The 22,827-nt window shown below is 41.8% G+C and overlaps 2 protein-coding genes and 3 non-coding genes across 7 annotated transcripts; 4 read left to right on the plus strand and 1 right to left on the minus strand.

Annotated features, from left to right (window-relative positions):
• The first annotated feature begins 88 nt into the window (after nucleotides 1–88).
• ttc37 (tetratricopeptide repeat domain 37) lies at nucleotides 89–16,018 on the plus strand. 3 transcript variants are annotated; one of them, XM_049579949.1, is made up of 41 exons: nucleotides 89–121; nucleotides 586–686; nucleotides 800–943; nucleotides 1,159–1,250; nucleotides 1,427–1,502; nucleotides 1,595–1,741; nucleotides 2,003–2,101; nucleotides 2,253–2,361; nucleotides 2,517–2,657; nucleotides 3,158–3,256; nucleotides 3,438–3,562; nucleotides 3,784–3,870; nucleotides 4,273–4,376; nucleotides 4,519–4,645; nucleotides 4,895–5,074; nucleotides 5,202–5,326; nucleotides 5,407–5,657; nucleotides 5,743–5,845; nucleotides 5,974–6,156; nucleotides 6,333–6,480; nucleotides 6,555–6,633; nucleotides 7,084–7,145; nucleotides 7,237–7,293; nucleotides 7,381–7,449; nucleotides 7,963–8,037; nucleotides 8,285–8,426; nucleotides 8,550–8,643; nucleotides 8,803–8,880; nucleotides 8,985–9,109; nucleotides 9,201–9,324; nucleotides 9,505–9,729; nucleotides 9,930–10,002; nucleotides 10,165–10,218; nucleotides 10,488–10,599; nucleotides 10,756–10,884; nucleotides 10,971–11,095; nucleotides 11,243–11,407; nucleotides 12,947–13,099; nucleotides 14,462–14,592; nucleotides 15,369–15,492; nucleotides 15,704–16,018. In XM_049579949.1, the coding sequence occupies exons 2-41, from the start codon at nucleotides 597–599 to the stop codon at nucleotides 15,782–15,784; spliced, it is 4,707 nt and encodes a 1,568-aa protein (XP_049435906.1). In that variant the 5' UTR covers nucleotides 89–121; nucleotides 586–596; the 3' UTR covers nucleotides 15,785–16,018. The 3 variants fall into 3 exon arrangements, with proteins under 3 accessions (XP_049435906.1, XP_049435908.1, XP_049435907.1); XM_049579950.1 differs by having other exon boundaries at nucleotides 96–219; XM_049579951.1 differs by lacking the exons at nucleotides 14,462–14,592; nucleotides 15,369–15,492; nucleotides 15,704–16,018 and adding an exon at nucleotides 14,209–14,445.
• On the minus strand, nucleotides 15,893–21,502 carry LOC125890521 (uncharacterized). Its single transcript, XM_049579196.1, has 3 exons — nucleotides 21,409–21,502; nucleotides 20,093–20,850; nucleotides 15,893–17,103 (listed from the first exon to the last, which is right to left on the minus strand). Exons 2-3 carry the CDS (start codon nucleotides 20,788–20,790, stop codon nucleotides 16,434–16,436), a joined length of 1,368 nt encoding a protein of 455 aa, XP_049435153.1. The 5' UTR covers nucleotides 20,791–20,850; nucleotides 21,409–21,502; the 3' UTR covers nucleotides 15,893–16,433.
• Nucleotides 18,571–18,644, plus strand: trnai-aau (transfer RNA isoleucine (anticodon AAU)). Its single transcript has one exon. It is a non-coding gene; the product is annotated as a tRNA-Ile (tRNA).
• Nucleotides 21,498–21,571, plus strand: trnai-aau (transfer RNA isoleucine (anticodon AAU)). The gene has a single exon. It is a non-coding gene; the product is annotated as a tRNA-Ile (tRNA).
• A 664-nt stretch (nucleotides 21,572–22,235) lies between these two features.
• trnai-aau (transfer RNA isoleucine (anticodon AAU)) lies at nucleotides 22,236–22,309 on the plus strand. Its single transcript has one exon. It is a non-coding gene; the product is annotated as a tRNA-Ile (tRNA).
• The last annotated feature ends 518 nt before the right edge of the window (nucleotides 22,310–22,827 follow it).

Below are 22,827 nucleotides of genomic sequence, written 5' to 3' on the forward strand. Positions count from 1 at the left end.
TAGACACTCAGCTGACTGAACGGGCAACTGATTTTATTTTGAAAATCCAAAGGAGGTGTGGCGGCTTCGCTTTCACTTCCGTGTCATCTAAAGGGAGCAGAGCAAGCTGTCAACGTAAACAGTGGGTGTCCCCAACATTTGTTTTCATTAGCAATAACGTTACCTGCGAGAGTAACAGCTCAACCAACTGAATAAATAACCTGACATGTGTCAAATAAGGTTTGAAACCAGCTCTTATTTAAAGTAATAGCATAGTTTAGAGGCTCTGACTAGCTAACGGCTAATGCTACATTATTGTTAGCTAGCTAAAACTGCAAACATAACCTCTATGGCCTGGTGAACTCTGTTTACTGTTAAGTTATTTGTCAACTTTTTAATCATGTACATCACCGCTACTCTGTAAGCATAGCAAGTTTTCACTGAAACTGTTGTTTATTGTAAGTAAATTGTGTATTAGCTCCTTACTTCATTCATATGAACGCCTTGTAACTATGCTGCAAGTTCAACCAACAAACGGTAAATGGCTTACAGCTATTTTGGATTTGTGATTTGGCAGTGTCTTGTCTGTGTCTTTGTTTCTCTTAGATTATTACAGGATGTCTAGTAAAGAAGTGAAAACAGCACTGAAAAGTGCCAGAGAGGCCATCAAAAACAAGGAGTTCAAAGAGGCCCTAAAACACTGCAAGGTAAAGTATCTAAGGCTCACATGCTACAGTAGATTAAGTGAGGTATTTACATTGATATGCATCTGTTTCAAGAAATCGTGGTGCTAACTTTGCTCTTTTTACTGTGCTTTAAGGCTGTTTTGAAACTAGAGAAGAACAATTATAATGCATGGGTATTCATCGGCTTGGCAGCCAGTGAACTGGAGCAACCAGATCAGGCACAGACGGCCTATAAAAAGGCTGTGGAGCTGGAGCCTGAGCAGCTGCTGGCATGGCAGGTAAGGTTGGAAATGATGTGGTGTTTAGAGCTTGCAGGGCCTTCCAGGCTTTAAACAATCTTGCAGACTGAGAGAAATTCATTTAGTGATTTGTATAACTTAATTAAACCAAGTAAATTTTCCCTGGAAGTTACTGATGTGTTGTTTTGATATGTCATATTATCCTTCCGCTCTCCCCAGGTGGGGTAATTATGAACTGTGTGTGTTTTTTTAAGGGCTTGGCAAATCTTTATGAGAAGACTGATCAGTGGGATTTCAAAGCTGAGCTGCCGAACATCTACCAGAAGCTTGTTGAGCTGTATGCAAGGTAGCATATGAAAAACCTCTTTAGGATGTTTCTTATGACTGTAGAGGAGGTTGTTATGATTTAACTCATATTTGATTGTTCCCAACTCCTGATTTATTTGAAATATTCTGAAGTTTTGGCTATTAACATATTTGATTTGTGATGTTTTTAATTCTCATTATGTTCTCTCTTAACAGCTCTGACAAAAATAAATGTTATGAGATGATCAATAAGCTGTCCGAGATCTATCAGTCTGAAAAGGAATATTTAAAGGTATGTCATTTCAAATCAGTTGCATTCAATGAAAAAAAAAACATATTTTTCTTTTTTTACACATTTGATTGAATTTGTATGTTTGCACATAGTTGGCAAAGGTTTGGCTGCAGCTCATCCAGGTGAAGGAGGAAGAGGCTGTGGACAAGAAAGAGTTACTGCAACTGTGGCTACAGATGACCCAACTCTTGTCAGACTGCCATAATGAGGGAGAGCAGGACAATGAAACTCAGCAGCATGTAAGACTCCTGCAAATGTGGACTTAAATTTTAGCAACCTGTGTGTCTTGTGTATAAACACTTTGCGACACATAAAGGCCTGTCCCATCCAGTCTCACAGCCCTAAAAGGTTAAAGTCAGAACTTATCATAGGTTTACCATGTGGAAGTCAGAACCTCCAGTATCTGCCACTGGCTGACAAATACAAAGATCCTAATTTTCTTAATGCTGTTTGTAGTGTACATATCTCTCTTTGATTACTGTTTATGTGTTTGTGTTCAGTTAATCACAGCATTTGAGAAGGCCATGGTTCTCATGGATCCTGTACCAGGAGAGGAGCATAAGAAGGCCTCAGCTGACTATATCAAATGTCTTTCTAAAGTAAGTGCACTTTATTTTATGTCTGTGTCATCACCACATAAATTCAAGGACAACTAGAATGTATAAATGTTCATAAATAGGCCACTTCATACTCGACCCTGTACAGTTGTTACCAAATCACCTGCTCATCGTGAATCTCCTCTTACTGTAGCTGCCACAAGAAGAAGCCAAAATGAAAGAGGCATGTGAGTCCATGCTGTCCCACTACCCCAACCAAAGTTATCCTCTTGAGGTTCTGTGTTCACACTACCTCAAAACAGGTAAGATACTGTAATCATGCTCATTAAATGATTCATTTACAGATACTCAAGAGTTTTGTTCAGTAAAATGCATTAGATGTCTTTTTCAGACACTAGATGAATCATTGGCTGTTGCATTCAGTCTCACTCTTTGCACATGTTATGTTTATTCAAAGGTGTTCAGGATGAGGATGCAGTCAGCTGTTTCTCCCGTCTCCTGGATCTGGCTCCTAACAGTGGATTAGGTCACTTGGGACTGGGAACCAAAGCACTGCAAGAAGGAAGGTTTAAAGATGCTATTAAGAACCTTGCACAAGGTTAGTTTAAACAAAAAATGGATTCTGTTCTTAAAGACATACTATGGAGGGTTTTATTAAAAGACAAGGTATAGACACATATAGAAGTAATCCCTTTCAGTCATCACATATGACCCACTAAAAGTGTGTGGCAGTGTATTTCTTATTTTCTGTGTTTGGGATATTTATGAATGTGTACCCCCACAGCACTCAGGGGAAGTTGGGGCTTTATTAAAAGGTGCTAGACTGTACACAGCATATCCATCCAAGAGACAAAGTGCAGGGAAAAAAACGCTAATATAGCAAACTGAAACGCCAAATGAAAGTGAATCTGGGGTTGGCGTTTACTTCCACTTTTGCTGGCGAGTGTGTTTATAATCAATAAGTGTCAATCCTGTATAGTATACTTTTAAAGTGAAACCCACCTGAACACTTGATACTGACAAATGCACTCCGTTACATCTCTGGAATGTAGAATTTTTGTGGTAACTACACACAACTTGTCTCTTCTGTTTTGTTAGGGTTGAAGAAAATGAGCTCCAGCACAGGATGGTGCAGCCTGGCTGAAGCTCAGTTTAAAATGCAGAGATACGCAGACAGTGCTGTATCATGCTCTCAAGGTATGTTTGGTCTATTGTCTATCACTATGTTATACAGGTGTAATTACTGATCCAGCTAGTCCTAAAGAATATGTCCAATCAGACTTCATCAAGAGTTTATTAAAAACTATTTAAGCTATCTTTAGATATCTTTAGTCCCTGAAGCTGATAATGATCTTCACTGTGTCCCTGGTGCTGTTAGGTCTGACCGTGTGTGCTTCTGGAGACAAGGAGCTGAGGGTCAAACTGCTGAAGCTGAAGCTAGAGGCTTTGGTCAGGAGTGGAGGAGAGAAGGCTGCAGACCAGGCTTTGGAGACATTTTCACAGGTAATGTGATTTACTTATACTCTGTTTATTGGATTTTTGTATGTATCATACCTTTGAAGTGTCTTTTTAGATTACTGGGTGCTAAGTAATTCAGCAGTTAAAAGTGCGATCGTTAGCCTGGGTTTTGTATGAAGATATTTTGCAGTTGTAACCTTGGACATGCACTACATCATATCAAAGTAATGGCGTATCTATGTTTGCTGTTTTTCTCCATTTTTCAGATCCCAGTTTCTGAAAAAGACCCAGTGATATTAGCCCTTCAAGGACGTGCACACCTCAACAAGGGACAGACTGATGAAGCACTTAAGGTTGAAAAGCTTTTACCTACTGGAGTCTGTCTGCAAAGAAGTCAGATTAACTTTGTAAATTTGAGCAATTTACAGAATTGAACACTCTATGATAACAGCTTGAGATGAAATTGCTTTTACACTACATGTCACTTTCACCCATTTACACACTGGTGGCCGAGGCTACTATATAAGGTATCACCTGCTCCTCGGTCATACACACTCACAACCCGATGGAACAGCCATTTGGAGCAATTTTGGGTTCCATATCTTGCCCAAGGATACCTATCCAACTGCTGATCTTCCGATTAGTGAACGACCTCCGAGCCACAGCCACCCAATATATATTTATATATTGTATTATCTTGTATTAGACACAGGGTAGATACGTATATGCATATTAAACTATTGTGTCTTCTGTAGTTGTCATCAGAACTGGTGGTCTCAAACCCTAACCTAGCCCAGGGGTTCGAACTGAGAGGACTGGCACAACTAGCTCAGGGTCAGCAGCAGCTGGCAGAAGAGAGGTAAGAACTCTATTTTTTTTTTTCGCGTGTTTTTAATCTGTGGCATGTCATTTCTAGGTAAGATCAAACAAACCATTTGTATTGTGCAAAAAGGTTTAGTTGTCCTAGATTAACTCTTCTCTCTTGCTCTACTGTTGTTTAGTTTCCTAAAGGCAGTTAGCCAGAGCCCAGATTGTGGAGAGTATTATTTCTTGCTGGGACGACTCTACTGGGACATGGGAGAAGAGACCCGTAAAGACAGAAGCAAAGCTCATACACATTTGCTCAAGGTTAGTACAATTATTATTGAAATCTTGTAACTTTTGGCAGGTGAAGGGAATTTTATTTTGCTATGTGTTAATTTTAAAAACTCATTTAATCTCAAAATAGTCATGGTCCAGTCTATGACAGGTTAGTGTTAAAGGACTTAACGTGTGCACAAATAAACTTGTGAAATGTCACAATATGATTTTTATTTCCAGAAGTGAGGTGTAGTGCTGATGGCACCTTAGTTTGAAACTTTCATTTGTCCATTTCAGGCTGCAAAGTTAGACCCACACCTTGGTTGTGTATTCCGCTACCTCGGACATTATTACCGTGAGGTGGCAAAGGATCTTGGCCGGGCACGGGGTTGCTATAAGAAGGCCTTTGAGATAGACAACGATGATACTGAGTCTGGAGCTGCCTCAGTGGATCTCAGTATGGAGCACAATGATATGGTAAGCAGATATTTTGGCGAACAGTGATAGTGTCTCCTTACAGAGGCCTTTCTTATTTGTCTTGACCCTCCCCATGCTCCTCTTACCTCTATTCTCCCCTTTTATTCTCCTTCCCTAAACACCACAGGAAACTGCCTTAGCAATACTTCAGTCAGTGATTGAGAAAGCCACTCCAGGCTCAGCTAAATGGGCTTGGATGAGACGAGGGCTATATTACCTGAAGGTCGGAGAGCATCAGCAAGCTGTAGCTGAGTAAGAGTTTCAAATCTCAGTAGCTAAATGTATACCTTATGTATTATCATTATTACTGACCATTTAATTTATGTTTACAGCCTGCAGGCAGCGCTGAGAGCAGACCCAGAGGACTGGGTATGTTGGGAGTGTTTAGGCGAGGCCTACTTAAACCGCCGGAGCTTCACAGCAGCTCTGAAGGCCTTTGGTAAGGCCCATCAGCTTCAGCCCTCCTCCATCTACAGTGTCTACCAGGCTGCTGCTATCAAACAGACCCTGGGCAAGTTCAAAGAGGCGGTTGCAGAGTATTTGCAGATCACGGCACAGCAGGACTATGTTCCTGCTCTTAAAGGTAGGTGCTTGTTTCAATAGTATGCTTTTGGTGGCATATGTCTGAGTCATATACCTGAATGTGATCAGTGTGATCTGTTGTTTAGGTCTTGGGGAGTGCCAGCTGTCTCTGGCAAAAAGTTTAATGGAAGACTGTAGAGATGGGGGAGCCATCGACCTCATTCAGCAAGCCATACAAAACCTCTTCAGGTAATGACTAGACAGTAGTTTAATTTGCAAATCTTAAAATGAAACAATTTTTTGTGTGTGATTCATTTATCACACAGACTCTTTGCAGTTTCTTTGATCTATCCTTTCACATTTTTTGTGTTCTTCAGAGCTGTAGAGCTGCGTCCAGATCTGTCCTGTCTGTGGAAGCTGCTGGGAGATGCATGTACTGCCGTCAGCACCGTGTCTCCAAACAGAGTCCAGGTTCTAGTGCCCGCCCCCCTGGCTGGTTTAGACCCCAACATCCAGAGCCACACACTGAACCAGGTCCAGCTACTTAAAGTTGGTGAGAGGTACGACCACAAACTGGCGTAAACATTTTCTGAGCTTCCTACTGGTGCTACTCTGTCAATTCACACATTTTTGATAGCGTAGTGGTCTTTTTATGGCCCTTAGGTTCAGTGTCTGCTCCTGTTGGCCAAGCATAGAATCTAAACACTAAATATTCAGCACATGTTTTTGTTTGCAGATGTTATGCCCGAGCTTTGAAGCTGATGTCTGAGGTCCCCAGCCTTTGGTATGACCTAGGACTCAACTATTACCGCCAGTCGAGCCTGACCTGCCCTACAGATGGAGACCAGAACTCTCCATCTCATCTCCTGGAGAAGGCCCAGCAGGTAATTCACACAATCCTGGAGTTTTGTATTGTTCCCTCCCAGAGGTGGTCTTTTAAGAATTTTTTTCTTTTCAGTGTTTAAAAAAGGCTATCATGATGGACAGTGGGAACCACAGCTACTGGAACGCCCTGGGAGTGGTTTCTATGAGCAAAGGTAATAAAATGCTACCGCATTCTTGTGAATAATAGCAGTCTACCCTATCTGATGGACACATTGATTGGTTGGTAAATCTGTACTTGACCCATCAATATTTTATTGGTCCATAAAAAAGAGTAGGAAAACACTGAGGTTTACAACACCCTTGTAAATACAATTCAGTACAATTTGAATTGGTTCAGGTAAGCTACAGATATTGGATCAAGGTTCTGTTTAACCTAAAAAGCTGTAATCTTTCAGATGTTGCCATGCCTGATAAACAGACACATGTTTAGCACTTTGAGTTAGTCCTAAGACATGACAGAAATAAATAATCACGCTCAATAGCACTTTTAACCACATAACTGTGTATGTAGATGCAACATTTTTTCTCTGATTAATACTTGCAATTTTATATTGTCTTTTTTTTTTTATTTATTTATTTATTTATTTTTTTTGTTACATCAGGTCTTGAGAACTTCGCTCTGGCTCAGCATTGCTTCATCAAGTCCATACAAGTTGAACCAAATGTATGTAGTACACATTTGTTCTGGCGATGAGTAGTATTCGCAGAGAATATTTTGATGTTCTTATTTGATTCTTTTTAATATTTTATTACAGAATGTTGTTGCTTGGACCAACCTTGGTACCTTGTATTTGAAGAAGGACAATATAGAGGTGTGTTTTTATCAGTTGTTTTGTTTTGTCGTTTTCATCATAGTTGGCCGACATTTTCTTTGTTAAAGCCTGGTCTTCTTTTCTTAGCTTGCACACGAGGCCTTCAAGATTGCCCAGTCACTGGAGCCGCTTTATGTCAACTGCTGGATCGGACAGGTAAGACATCATAATAAGACCATGTTTAAAGGTCACTGTAATTGATGTTGTCAAGTAAATGAACATTTGGCAATAATTCAGCGTCCGAGGGTTGGCTTCTTTATTGCACTTTATACACTATTATTGCATTTATACTTCCTGTGCTGTATTTACATGTATGTGTGACAAAACATGGGTTTAGCTGGGATGGAAAATGGTAAGGAATAGACATGAAAGCTGGGTGAGAGGCATCATGATGATTTTAATGAGATGTAAAATGAGTACAGAGAAGAAGCCATTTCTTATATTTCTTTTGAAATCAGTTATATATAAATTTCAATTAGCAATGCAAGGATTCAGCTTCAGTGTTTGGTAAGAAACACTTGCCTGATTTTAATTTGATTCTGTTGGTTGGTACTTGAAATATAAATTACAAGGTTGAGAAATTGCATAGCGTGCTAGTATTCATAAGACTTAATGAGTGTCTGTCTCTGACCCTAAATGATAGTTTTGTCCCTTTTGTCCTCCTGTCAGGCGCTGATAGCAGAGAGAGTGGGAAGCTATGACACCATGGATCTTTTCAGGCACACCACTGAACTCAACACACATGTGCGTGACCTCCCAAAACCCCTGAGGGTTGCTTTTGTAATACCCACTCATTAGCTGACTAATAACAGTTTAATCTTTGCTTCAACTTTCTCTGTCACTCTGCTAACTTTTCAGCTATAAGCCTTTCGCTACTACTAGAAAGTAATTAGGGGTGATACCACAATGAAACAATGTGTATTCCTTGCCTTCCTCTGCCTTTTCTCCTTCTTCACCTACATCTCTCTACCTCTCATCTTTCCCCTGGCAGATGGAGGGAGTGAAAGGTTATGCCTACTGGGTATGTTCCACCCTGCTGGATAAGAGCAACAGAGACTCTGAGCTGTACCGCTACAACATAGTACAGATGAATGCCATCTCTGCTGCTCAGGTGGCACTCAGCAAGTACACAGGTACAGCATCTGTTTGTGTGTTGATGTGTGCATGCAGGATTTGCACATCCCTCGGGTTGTATTTGGGTCACGTGTCATAGACGGATGTTGTGTGACATGAAGTTTCTTGTGCCTCCCTCTCAGAGAGGATCCAGTCTGACCCTGATGCCTTCATCATGCTTGGCTACCTGAATGAGCATCTGCAGCTGAAGAGGCAGGCCTTACAGGCGTACAGAAGGTGTCTGTCTGAATCACACTTGCTTTAACTTTAACTCGACTTTAAAGGCTGAGACAGTGTACCAAGAAAAGATTAAGAGACAAAAGATGTATAAGAACCACAGTTTGGTACATTTATGTATACAAATTACCTTTATCAGTTATAATTCTGTTTCCTCAGAGCTGTTGATCTGCTTCAGTCCATGTCCTCGACAGAAGAGCTGGCTTTTGCTCTGGGCAGCTATGGCCGTGCCTTGTGGTAACACCCAGCTGTCTTATTACTATGCAGTTTAAACATCTTTGAAAATGCTAACAAAATACCATAAAATCCATTCTTTGCACGCCCCACTGTGTCTTTTGCAGCACCGTAGGCCAGTCAGAGGAGGCAGTGCGTGTTTATAATTCCACTCCACTGCAGGAGCTCAGTGATTTGGCTGGGCTGGCTCTGGCCTACTGCAGGGCAGGACTTATCCCAGAGAGCATCAGCGGTGAGGACTGGGGGACACACTGAAATCAGAGACTGTGTATGTGTTTACATACCAGAGTGACCTTGACAAAATTGTTTTGTGTGCACTGCAGCCTATGAACGTGCCTTAGCTGTGGCTTCCAGTGAGAAGGACAAGGCTTACATCTTGACAGCTCTGGCGTTGCTTCAGCACCGGCAGGGTAACCTAGACTCAGCCAAGACTCTGCTGTTTAAATGGTTAGTCCACACACTGTTGTTTGGATCATACCAGTTGTTTATATGTCTTTTTTTTTTTTTTTTTTTAAATGAAATCACCGTCAGCTCCATTACCACATGATTATAATATGTAATAACACTTTTACTCTACTTGCTTGTAAGTTAAAAGGTATTTCATCTGTCTGCTTTTTGCCTCCACAGCTCGATGTTAAAGGAGCCAATCTCAGAGTCTCTGCTGTGTCTATGTGCCCTGGGATTGGTGCACAGGGATGCTACACTAGCTGCTGCTGCCCTGACTGAGCTGCTAAAGCAAGGTTCAGCCTCTGGGAATGTTATAGAACAGCGATGTCTACTCACCTGCGCCTTGCTCGCCCTGCAGGGTAACTACAGCGCGGTGCAAAGAGAGGCTTCCCGAGCTATACACAGGTAAAGTACCATGCTGACATGCATGGCCCTACAATAACCTTTTAAAAAGGACAATCATACATAAGTGTGAGCAAACTGCACTTTTGACTCTAAGGCCAGATTTACTTCGGCTTTTGCACTTCGTTTTAAGTGCTTTCTGTGGAGGACTGCAAAGTCCTCTTCTACAAAGGCTTTGTCTTATTTCTCTACCTTATATACAGCAATCCTGGAAACCCATCTCTGTGGGCTCTGCTGTCCAGGCTGGTACCACAATATTATCCCAAGAAGGCAAATGTAAGACTTAATACATACACAAACATTACACACACATCCCAAGTACAAACCCAGGAACTCTGTTATACACACACGCATTTAACAGAGCATGCACTTTTGCCATAGTGCAGCTGGACAGTGTTAGGGCTCATGGTCCATGGTTTTGTCTGCTGTGTATTTCAGGGTGGAGCGGTGGCTGGTCACGTTGCCTGTCTCTCCAGTATGACCCAAGGAAAGGTAAAGGAGTGACTGAATATTTATCTTGACACGACTTTGTGTAATTTTATGTTGTGTTCTGTTTGTGGTTTTACACTCTCTTTAACCTCATTGCCATTATAAAATAAACTCAACACTAAATTATATTATTTCAGACTCTGTAGTGTTTAATATATCTCACACTGTTGATGTGTCAGCATCCAAAATATATTTCTACGGTACAATACTGACTTTGGTATCTTGGCCACCATGTCATATGAAACTGTGCTGATCTAACTTGTGTCCTGCAGAGGGCGCTGTTGTACAGTGGCGTGAACCAGCTGGCTGGTGGAAGACACTCTGGAGAGGACAGTCACAGGAATGCACTGAAGACTATGCAGAGAGCTGTGTTGCTTTGTCCTGGTACACACACACACACACACACACACACATTCAACTACCTGCCTTGTTTATGTTTATTCCTATTTAATAAATATAAACCTACCTTACACCTACTATTAAAGGAATACTTTGAAATGTCCTAGTAATCTGAGTCTCCTCTCTTCCCTCCACTTTCAGATGATCCGGCAACATGGGCAGGATTAATGGCTGCCTGTCACACAGAAAACACCTCCTGTTATCTTTCAGGCTCTGCTCCCTGTAGACAAGGCCTGGAGCAAACCCTCATGTCGGTGGTGTCTGAGAAAGGTGTGTGCATTGGTGTGTCTGTGTGTTTTTTGGTGATAATTATTTTGTGTGTGTGAGTGTATAATAGACACCTTTTTGTATCCCAGTGCATAATGTGGAGGAGATAGAGCGTCCTCTAGCTCAGAGTCTAGAGGGTTGGGTGCTACAACAGGCAGTTACTGGTCTCATGCTGGGGGGACAGCTGGAGCAGGCAGAAGCTCTTTGCTCACAGGTGGGACATGCTTTCACAGACAGTGTCAATATTATTATCTGATTTACTTCACTGTTGAAAGGTTAAGACTTTTTTTAGACTAACGACAACATAGATGGAGTAACACAGTGTACATGTGGGGCCTCTTCTTTCCATTGTTTGTCTCAGGTGCTGAATGTTTCTCCAGAACACCCAGCAGTGATGCTGTCGCTGAGGCAGGTACAGTGTCAGCGCCTCCTTGTGGCCGATGGTGGTGCTGTCCTCCCAGACTCTGTGCTGGAGCAACTAAGCAACACTGTGATTATGAACCCCACCAACCTTGGCGCTTGGCACGTGAGTGGACACTCAGTCGTGTCAATAGTTTACTTTGTATTGCAGTGACTTAATGACAAGCTATTACTGTTAAATTTCGGGCACCAGCTAAAAGTGCAACAGTTTGAACAGTGCTGTACTACATTGTTCACACATACATTCACCCAACAATCACAACATTAAAACTACTGACAGGTGCTGGCATTTATGTGGATGCCACTTTGCATGCAGCACCCAGACATTGGTAGTGACCAAGTACACTCCCTCGTAGCAAAGGCACTTCCTGATGGCAGTGACCCCACCCTCAGCAACACAATGTGCCAAGCCACACTCAGAGCTCAGTCTGACCCAGACTTGCCACATCCCTCAAGCCCATCCACAGACATGCCAGGTACAGGCACGTCCCACAGATGCTCAATCAGGTTGGTATCTTCTGAAATTGGAGGCCATGTGAATAACATGGATCATCAATCTGATCAAGTATACTCAAACAGATTTGGATCTTGTGAATTTGAAGGCCAGGTTGATGACTTCAGCTCTTTGTTTCCTTCCCCTGCGTGGCCTTTCCTTAGGAGGGGAAATGACCATTGCCATGAGGGGGTGTGCTCGGTTTGCAACTATGTTAGGATGGGTGCTGTGTGTCAAGTGGCATCCACGTGAATGCCAGGACCCACGGTTTTTCACAGCAGAACATCGCATTGTAACAAGATGTTTTTTCATTTCACCTGTCAGTGGTTTAAATATGGTAGCTGATTGGTGTGTATATGCAGCAAAAATAACTGACCCTAACCAACTCAATTACATAGCGGGGCTTGAAAATATTAATTGTCTCAGTCTCAGGTGATCACTTGTTAAGTGTTGAGGTAATTGAAATGATAAAATCTGTGCTCTCCTCACCACAAATAGCCATTTTGTCTCACTTCCACTGAAACACTGGCCTAATGAAGACCATTTCTGTGCCTTGTTTGAGACCTCATATGGCTGCACTTAACATCAAATGGCTGCTACCAGCAGGGGAGAAGCAAGAAAGATGCCAGGCTCTCTCTTTACAGCCGTAAACATATTGTCAGATTGTGGCCGTGGTTAATGAACTGAGATGTTTGAGTATAAACAAGTTAAAATGTTCAGCAACATCACAGTGTCAAAGACCATTCATTGTTGCTGCATGTAATAAGTACAGCTTTAGCTTCATTCCTGTTACGACAAGAATATTGTATTGAGAAGTCATTGTGTCATTACTAGCTGAACATAAAAGCATTTTTGTACCCATAGTTTGATATTTGCACCAACTTGAAGTGAGAGGCGGTAGATTATTTGTCAGCGCTGACACAATGTAAACTCTCGAGTGACTCATGAAAAATAATCACATCATGTTTACCTCCGTCTTTCATCTCTTCCTCTAATCTTTATCTCACACTGCCTCAAACAATCTCCTCTATGACCCTCTTCCTTCACCTCTCGTATTTTCTCTCCCACCCATCCCTTTGTAAATCCCATATTCTCACCTCTACTCCCACTCATTCTCGTTTTCCAATCACTCTTCTCCTCTCCTTCTCTCAGTGGCTGGCTGAGGTGTATCGTAGCCAGGGCCTCCTGGTCCAGGCAGTCATGGCTTACAAGCAGAGTCTGCAGCTGGCCTCACAGCTCGGCCTGCACAGCAGCCAGGTATCCAGCCTGCTCCGACTAGCCCTGCTTGCCCTGGGACCTTGTATGGTGAGTTTCTGCGTAGGATGTAACATGAGTCTAGTTCCAAAATGTGATAGGTGTGCTGTAATAGCTGTACTAAATTTGATATCTCTTTGCTGCAATGCTGTGGTCACGAATAAGAACATTTTAGACAGTATAAATATAATGGCATTGCACAATAGAGGTTAAAATTAGCTCTATGTAAGGATGGTAGCACTGGTTGTGCCAGGATTACTGTTTTAGCAATAAAGACAAGAAGTGTTTTTGAATAATGACAGGAAGACTTGCATGTTAGTACGCACACGCAAACCCAGGGGCAGCTCCTGTCGACATCCCTGTCAGCAGATGACAAAGATGGAATTATAGGATCAGCAGCCAAGGCCAAGTGGAAATACAAATAAGACACGAAGCAGCCTTTGTGATTCTTCTGCAGGGGATGTGTTTTTTTTATTCCACTGCTCACAGAACAGTACATCACATAGTTAAATACAGTTCTTTTTTATTTTACATATTGCAAACTCCTCTGAAAGCAGACAGTAGGCAAATTATTTGTTCCTATTTTGTTATTACACTATGGACCTTCACCTACTGATATATCTATAAATGCATTGCTGGTGGAGGTTTTAGTCCCTGATGTGCCTGGCAGCAGATCACTGTCTGTGCTGGGGGCTTTAGAAACTGATTCACCTTGACTGGCACTGCTGTCAAGTGGAGCATCTGACTGTTCAGCTGCCAGTGCCACCTTTCCAATTATTGCTCAGATTCTTATGTCTACTTACGAGACTGCCATCTCCTCCTGCCCTCCTCTGGTTGTCATATCATAGAGCGCTTGTCTGGGGCAGTGCATTTTCTTTTTTTGCTTCCATTTTCATGTCAAATCATTTTCTTTTAATTTAAGTTTACTGTGTGTCCCTGTGCTGACACAGCATTTACGACATCACAAATGTTTTGCCGTTGCTGGGTTTATGATTTTTCTGCAACACCCGTACTGACGCTGTGTTTATTAAACAGTACGTCAATTTCACAACAGCTGAATTTCTTCTTACATTGTGTTTTTTGGTGGCATCGCTCCAATTCTTGGGCATGTGCCAGAGTATTTGCACACAGCACAACACCTGCCCTTATGTAATGTGCAGGTGGCGTTACCTACATGCTAATAACAAACCTTGGGCCACTCTCCTCCAATTCATGATCAAGTGGGATCCATCATTCAGCACACCTGGCCAAGAGCATATTTGGATGGTTTTGAACGTGTGGTGCATCTGGTATTGACTTCTATCATTTTTTCCACTTGACAGAAAATTAAAAATAAGTTAAGAAAATGTTGCTGCATGAGGTTACATTTTTCACGTAGTTTTATCCCTAACCCTGTGTGATCTGACCTTTCAGGCTGGTGTCCCAGGAGACGACTGGAAAAACATGATCCAAGAAGCCACCACTGAGGTCTTGAAGCTGGGTTCATCCCCTATGGCCCAGCTTTTCCAGGGTCTGCTCCAATATGTGACCAAGATGGGTGCTAGGTCAGTGTTTCTCAATGTGTTCCGTTTTCACTGCAGCAGGTAGTATGTAAGAAGTACGTGCACAGTTGCAGGTGTGTGTTGCACTGCGTGGATATGCAATAATTCTCTCCCATTGGCGGTGGAAGTGAAATTTATCATCAGAGGTGATTAAATGAATCATAAGTTTCCTGAAACTTCAGAGTTATGCCTCCATCTGTCGTGTCAAGATGTTGGTACTTTTAAAACTGCACAGCAATTTACAAAGCAAAGTTTTGCCCTGACATAATAGCCTTCTGTCAGTACCACACAGGCCTGCCAGGACGCTTAATGAGAATGCTGCATTTATCAGCGAGAGCTGAGTTGAACAAATATGCCAATCATGAACTGGCTAAATTCCTTGAGAGATGCTGCAGGAACTCCCCTGTGCCAAGCATAATCACCATATCAAAGGCCCTTTTATGCCACAGACAAGTTTCATTTTATCATATATATTGGAAAAAAGAGAGAATACTAAAGGTTCAGAGCAGCAGAAGTGCACTATGCCAGCTAGACATCAAGCCAGGTCAGCAGCTATCCAATGCCATATGTTTTCAAAAGAGCCAGTGCTACTTACATCAGCACAGGCAGCACGATTAGGAATATTCATAACATGTTTTTCTGCTCATTTATTCACAAATTCCACTCCCACATGTAGCCTGGGTGTATGAAACAACCCGAACATGAACTGGAAAGTATTTTGGTTTACAGGAAATGAGGCTCATGTTATATATTTGCCCATTTGTGTGTGTCCTCTGCAGGGAAACAAGGCGTTTGTTGGAGAGGGTGGCATACGCCCAAGACTTCCCAGTGACAGTGGTGCAGGTGGCCAGCTGGTACCTCCTCAGACACTTGCATGCAAAAAACGATGAGGAACTAATGAATGTGAGCACACAGCTGCCTCATACCTGCACTGGCACCTGATCGAATCATTTATGTGGTGATATATATTCAGTTGAAGCGCCTGTGTCCAACTGAGGCTTCAGTGGAAACAGCCATAGCACATTAATAGTGAAACTGAAACAGACATACTTTTGTGTTGTTATACTTCAACTACATCTTAAATGGTGAACATATTTTCTCTTCTTTTTCACAGGTCCTTTTGCACCATGCCAAAATGAATGGAGATCAAAGACTGCTGGAGTTTAATTCACTGCTTGCCTCTTCTTCAGCTTGAATTCATCAAGTCCACAACTTTATCGCTATGAAATCATGCAGCTCAGCGGGTTTATCCAAAGGTTTACTGGGTCTCTTCGCTAAATATGAAATCACACCAGACTGGATATGATGTGTCTGATATCATAATATTTATTGGCTTTACATGATTCTTTGATTTTACATGATACAGTGTTCAGGAAATCAATTCACAAATCAAAATCATGAGCATTTTCATACATTATTTCAAACTGACTTCACATATGGTAAACAGTGTCCACCTTGAGGCTGCAATAAAGGCATCTCGCTCAATACAAAAAGATTGTCTCATCGTGATTGCACATCATCTTAACACATGCTGATCTGTCAACATGAAATGGAGTGTAAATTAGATCATTTTAGTGAACTTCAGTAGAAACAGTACTTGATTAAAACAAAGGATTTTGCAGATAACATACAGAGATCCTCGAGATATGTTTGGCAGTAACTACTGTAACATGTTGCACCAATTACAGTTATTTATTTGTAGAAAGAGTCCTTTTTCAAAAGTATGATTAAAAACCTGAGCTAAACATTTTTACTCTTTGGTTAACTTAGGCTTGGGTTGTCCCTCCACTCTTCCTCCACCACGTGTTTCTCAATAGCACTGTTTCTCAGGCTCTGACACCCTCTCAGTGGCCGGTTCGACATACATGCTTGGTCATGAGAGAGCAGATGTTTTGCCCACAGCCCCAACACGCTTGCTTGATGTGTGGAGAACTCTGCTGGGTCTTTCTCTTACACAGTGAACACACGTCCACAGTGTCACCAGATCCTTCGCTGGGATTTCTTTTACTATTCGCCACAAGTTGCTCAAGCTCTTTCAGTACAGTGTCTGGAGCCTTTGCAATGCCCACGACCTTCACTCTCTTAGGGTCAAACACACAGTCCTCCTCTAGGCCGCTGGGCACGGCTTTCATGCCACAGTTGGGGGGCACCCAAGCCGTGTCGTAGCCCTGCGTGCTCCAGGTGTACTGCATAGGATGGTTGTCCTTGTCAATGCGCTTGACACGGCCCACGCGCACACCTAACTCAAGGACCACGCGGTCTGAAGGGTTATTGCGCAACGGATAACGTTCTGCCTTTTTCCTATCACGACTGACATACACGCCCTTTCCCAACATGCCACCTGATGACTGTTGAAAGCCATTGGCAATGATAAGCCGTGCATTTGCAACACTGGTGCCATGGTACATGGTGTAGACACTACGGTCTTTCGGCGCCTGAGCTTCCCTCAGCTCCACACGAGGAGAGTCATCGTCATAGGTCACCTCCCAGCCGTAGAAGGGCAGCGACATCTTTCTTTATCAAGAGATGCTGTTAAAGCGCAGCAGCTCTGTGAGGAATGAAAACAAAAATAGCATCATGTTAGAACAGATTCAAGAGTGAATGGGTGTCACTTTTCATGATAAATATTTAAGAAAATACTGGATGTAGCTTTAACTCTGTGGTGGACATGGTGTCATCATGTGCTTGTCCCCCATGTCAAGAAGCTTACATACAGATTACTACTGTTAAAAATGTAATAGATAATGCAACTATTTTACTTACTTCATCAAAGTAACATAATGTTTTACCTGTCATTATTTTTTGATTCATTTTCTAACAAATGTTTTAAACAAGGCAATAAAGCTGAAATATGTCCACACATAGGACATGGCAAAAGAAGGCATTCCTGAATGGTGAAGCACCACAATGAATGTTAAATAAGCTTTCTTACTGAAAATAATACATTCAAATATAACCCCTTTGTAATCATCAACATTTTGATTAGTAACTATAATTTAATTATATAATTGTCTCAGTAACAAACTGATTTTCATTACATTTATATTACATAATATACATTTCATAATATAATAATAATTATTATATTTGTATAGCACTTATCTAAACAATGTTTCAAAGCACTTCACAAAGTGCATAAAAATAAGAAAACTAAACATTTAAAAAATGGAAAATAGTGTGTACAGAGGCAAACATGGAACAAAAGGAAATAATAGCCTACACAAAAAATACAAATCACAAAAGTACAAATCAGACATTAAAAGGGAAAGTTTTCCTAAATATTAATAACAGGAAATGTGCTAGCTAGCCTAATCTACTCAGGTGGACAATTTCAGAGTTTTGTGGCCTTGATATCAAAATGCTAGTCTCAGCAAACTACCAGCCTGGACGACTAGTGAGGGTCCGGAAGAAGGGTAAAATCCGATTTTAAACTTGCCGTGAACGGCAGCTGTAATAGACTAGCCAGTAGTCTTTAGATAGCAGGAGCTAACCAAGCTGTGTGTGTGTAGGCTAAGTAAAAACGATTAATGCTACTATATTAATGCGACGTTAGGTAGCGTTCAGTAACTTAGACTATCACTAAAATGAACGAAAATTAGTTTTATTGCAGAAAAACAAGCTCTTGCGAGAAGTGACGTTTTTACCTTGAAATGCTACGTTAGCGAAAATCGGACACTTCCAATGTATGGAAGCTCTCTGACTTTAACTCTCATATTTTACCTCACAGGTAATGTAAAGTGTAACATTCACTTACTGATCATTTACTGTAAATCTAGTGAGCTATAATGCCGTTTAAACTTATGACTTAACGTCAACTAGTTAGTAGACAAAGTAGACAAACCTTACCGTCAGCGAGTAGTCGCTTTAATTTCAATAACTTTCACTTTCTATTCATCAGAATGAAAATGCAAACTATATTGAAACATGAGTCATACCGTGTATTTACATATTCAAATTGCTAATTTTGCGTCATGGCAGCATGGCCGGTTAGCTCAGTTGGTTAGAGCGTGGTGCTAATAACGCCAAGGTCGCGGGTTCGATCCCCGTACGGGCCAATGAGCGTTTTTGTCACCATCCTTCATGTATCCCTTGTGCTGTCAATGAGATATCTTCATGTATCTCTTATGCTATCACTGACATATGGCAAATAATTCCCCTTAAAGATGAAAGAGTAGTATACTTCATATGTAAGCTGTTTTTGTTTTGATAAAGAGTAGAGGTTGGACTATCATCTAATAGTCTAATGTGAGATACCTGAGTTAGAAGGAGGCTGGATTATAAACTGGGTAATAGCCACCCCCGAGGGGACTGCCAAAAATATGATCACCTATAACTTTGTCAGGGAATAACACACAGAAGCTTAATATCAACTGACATGATAAGGACTTTAAGGTAGGTGCTGGTCTGATTTTACCTGGCCCTGAGTCTAAATCTAACTTTAGGAGAGTATCTCAGAGGATGTTGTGATTACATGATGAACATTCCCAAATTAGTTTGTGTTTAATCATATTAATCCACAGCAAACTTGGGGTAGTCTTCCAGAAGAGGAATACTGTATTACATGCACAGAGAAGGGGAGGAGGGTGTGTGTGCCCAGAAGCCTCCAAGCAGCTTAATCTGGTCTAACGTGGCGAGCAAGGCCAAGTGAAAACCCCGATGGGAGTGTGCCGTGAGTAGCTGTATCCTTTTTCCTTCTTGTATAATACATACAGTAGTGGTGTCACAACAAGGCTGTTAGATTATCTTACTCCCGTCGCTCTGCTCTTTGAAATGAACAGCACAAGTTTGTGTCATGTGAAGTGGAAAACTGTATTTTTGTATCAGTCTGGGAAGAAAAAGTCTATTTGATATTCCAGCCTCTCCTCATATCTTCAGTTAGACTTGAAACAGCAGTCGGCACATCTGTCTCTCTGTAGCACGTGAATAAGACATTGAATATAGTCTCACCTGGCTGTTTAGTTTTCACCACAACATGCCCCCCTGGGACATGCAAAAATAAATGTTTTATTCGCATCTCTACTCTTCACTGCCGTGGATTTTGTAACAGGGAAAGTATGAAGTCACGAAGCTGTGTGTTTATGTGAAGGCTGCTAAATAGGCTTTTTAGATTCTCTTCACTAATATGGAATAATGAAATATAAAGGCATTATGGGTCTGATAACAGTGACATTTATTTACATGAGTTCTGTTTCATTGTATTCAATAAACTGAAGACATTTCAGTCACATATAAAATAACTGATGTCCATTGTCAGACAGGAAAATCATTCTGCATAGCACGTGATCATAATGCATGCTGATCAGAGAATATAAAAGTCATGCAGTGAGAATAAGAGCTACAGTTGTCTATAAATGATGTCCATTAATGAGTGGGAGATCCCCAAAACATGTCCAGCACCTATTACAAATTGCAAACACTACTTTATAGAAGAAAATTATTGACAGTATGAGTCCAGTTTCCACAGCCTGATTACACCCTGAATTTAGATTTGCTATTCTAATCTGTATCTACATCATCTCCCCCCTGTCTGGGTTTGGCTGGACAGAAATGCTTGGACATGAGGATGCAGATGTTTTGCCCACACTCCCAGCACCGTTGCTTGACATGTGGAGCACCCTGCTGGGTCTTCCTCTTGCACACTGCACACACATCTGGAGCACCATCACCTCCTCGTCCTCCATGTCTTTTGGATTTCTTTGACAGAAGCTGCTGAAGCTCTTTAAGGATGTTGCCGTTTGGTGCATTCGCAATGCCGACCACCTTCACTCTTTTGGGGTCAAACACACAATCCTCCTCAAGGCCGCTGCGCACAGCTTTGAGGCCACACCTTGGGGGCACCCAGGCAGTGTCGTAGCCATGCGCATGCCAGGTGTACTGCAGAGGATGGTTGTCCTGGTCGATGCGCTTGACACGGCCCACACGCACGTGCAACTCAAGGACCACGCGGTCAGAAGTGTTGCTGTTCAGTGGATAATGACACGCCTTTTTCTTGTCACGACTGACATACACGCCCCTTCCCAGCATGCCACCTGTTGACTGTTTAAAACCACTGGCAATGATGAGCCGTGCGCTGGCAATGCTGGTGCCATGGTACATAATGTAGACGCCTCGGTTTTGGGGTTTCTGGGAGGATTTCAGCTCCACGCCAGGAAAGGAGGCACCATCGTCCACCACCTCCCAGCCAGAGAACTGCACTGACATCCTGATTCAGGGATGTGGCTGATAGAGGATGTTGTTTCAGCCCCACAAATATCTGCAGTACTGTGGGAAGTTAAAACAGAGATGTAGCATCATGTTAGAGGACATGTAATCAGGGTGTAACACAGGCAATAAAGCCATTCAGTCAGCTCAAAGGTTTTCTGTATTTAACATGTATTTTACTGTTTCACTTGAAGCACTCTGATTAGCCTTGTTGTTGTTGAGAGGAGCTTTATAAATGAACTCGCCCTACCTTGTTTCCGTTGTTGCTTCCTCATACTTACTGATTTAATTGTTTGATCAGTGAATCATCTGTTTTTGCTTCCCTGTCATAAGTCTGTCCATCTACCCTACATGTTGCTTTGTTGCCTCAATGGAGGTTACTAATTTGAATCTTAAAGCCCTGCTAGTTTCACTATTATTCAGTTTGTGTTCCTTCATAAATCAGATTCATTCAGCTTTTCATATGGCACTCCTAAGTTTTTTTTCTCGTGCTCCCACTGTATGAAAGACTGGCCTATGATAACCACAGTCCGTGTGTTTCAGAAATAAAGCATTACGTTTTTCATGCATATCTATCAAAGTACAAAACATTTGAAGTATAAAACACTGAAACCTTACCGACAGTGAAGAGTCGCTTTCTCCGTCTGCTCCGTGATACTTTCTGTTTCATTTACGCTTCTGATGACGTCACAATTGAGCGCTGACAGGGCCGGTTAGCTCAGTTGGTTAGAGCGTGGTGCTAATAACGCCAAGGTCGCGGGTTCGATCCCCGTACGGGCCATGAGATAAGTTTTCCAAATTGACAGAAACACAAAAAAGAGATGAGGTACTACAAAGAAAACTTCACCCACAAAATGATGAATATATGTCAATTTGTACTGCCCGTGTTAGGCAGGGAGCCAGAAGCAGGGTCGCAAACAAAGTACAAAGTTCATTTGTGAAGATCATCCTGCTGCTTTTTTGCAATAATCCAAAAAACAATGGAAAAACGAGGGCGATGCCAACTTCCATAATGTCATCACTGGAGCATTCTGTTTAAGCCTATTTATATATTTGTTTGTTTACTTATGTATGTATTATTTCAGCATGTTTTTATGTGATCTTTTGTCAGTATTTATTTATACACTTATTTAGACGTTTCTTTATTTTATATTTTTTGTCCTCCAAAAGTTTGTATTTCCCATGAAAGATCCATAAGGTCTACTCAGTTGCCATGGTTGCTTCGTTGTCTCAATGGATGTTACTGACTTGAATCTTAACTTAAAGCCCTGCTAGTTTCACTCTTATTCAGTTTGTGTTTTTTCATAAATTAGATTCATTCAGCTTTTTTCTCCTGGCACTCCTAAAACACCATGCTCCCACTTTGTGAAAGTCTGGCCTATGATAACCACTAACCACCACTTTCATTTACGCTTCTGATGACGTCACAATTGATGACAACCAACGGCCGGTTAGCTCAGTTGGTTAGAGCGTGGTGCTAATAACGCCAAGGTCGCGGGTTCGATCCCCGTACGGGCCATGACATAATACTTCATAAAATAATGAATACCACAATGAATATGAATGAATTTGTTTGGAGCAGAGGTGCTGCTTTGAAGGGGGCCAGCTGAGGTGATTTGGGCATCTAATCAGCATCCACCTCTGGGTATCTCCTATTAGAGGCCCTCTGTACATGTCCAACTGGTGAGCCTGCAAACATTGAGGATTATATATCTGATCTGGATGGATGGATGGATGCTGCTGCCCAGCCTGCTGCCCCCCCAACCTGGCCCCGCATAAGCAGATGAAAATGGATGGATGGATGGATGGATGGAACTGTGTGATTCTTACATGCCTGTAGTGGACAACAACATATATATTGTAGTTTTCTTCGCAAATTCAAGGCAGGGCAGTGAAATATTCCTTTAGCCTAATTAACAGGACATAAATAAATAAATAAATAAATGTCTGTGTCTGTATGCCAGTATAATAGGAGGTTATTTGTTTCGCTATTTAGGGCCTATTCCAGCATTTAAAGAGTGCTCCAGGAATGAGTCC

Source organism: Epinephelus fuscoguttatus, linkage group LG6, assembly GCF_011397635.1.
Source record: "Epinephelus fuscoguttatus linkage group LG6, E.fuscoguttatus.final_Chr_v1".
Taxonomy (NCBI): Eukaryota; Metazoa; Chordata; class Actinopteri; order Perciformes; family Serranidae; genus Epinephelus; species Epinephelus fuscoguttatus.

What these genes read in the sequence shown, in the direction of transcription:
- LOC125890521 (XM_049579196.1), bottom strand. Translation starts at nt 20,790, where the DNA reads ATGTCAGTGCAGTTCTCTGGCTGGGAGGTGGTGGACGATGGTGCCTCC. An exon ending in GGGGGAGATGATGTAGATAC is followed by an intron (nt 17,104 to 20,092) that starts AGATTAGAATAG and finishes CTCTTGATAAAG; the next exon opens with AAAGATGTCGCTGCCCTTCT.
- ttc37 (XM_049579949.1), top strand. Translation starts at nt 597, where the DNA reads ATGTCTAGTAAAGAAGTGAAAACAGCACTGAAAAGTGCCAGAGAGGCC. An exon ending in CATCAGCAAGCTGTAGCTGA is followed by an intron (nt 5,327 to 5,406) that starts GTAAGAGTTTCA and finishes TTATGTTTACAG; the next exon opens with CCTGCAGGCAGCGCTGAGAG. An exon ending in CCAGTATGACCCAAGGAAAG is followed by an intron (nt 10,219 to 10,487) that starts GTAAAGGAGTGA and finishes TGTGTCCTGCAG; the next exon opens with AGGGCGCTGTTGTACAGTGG.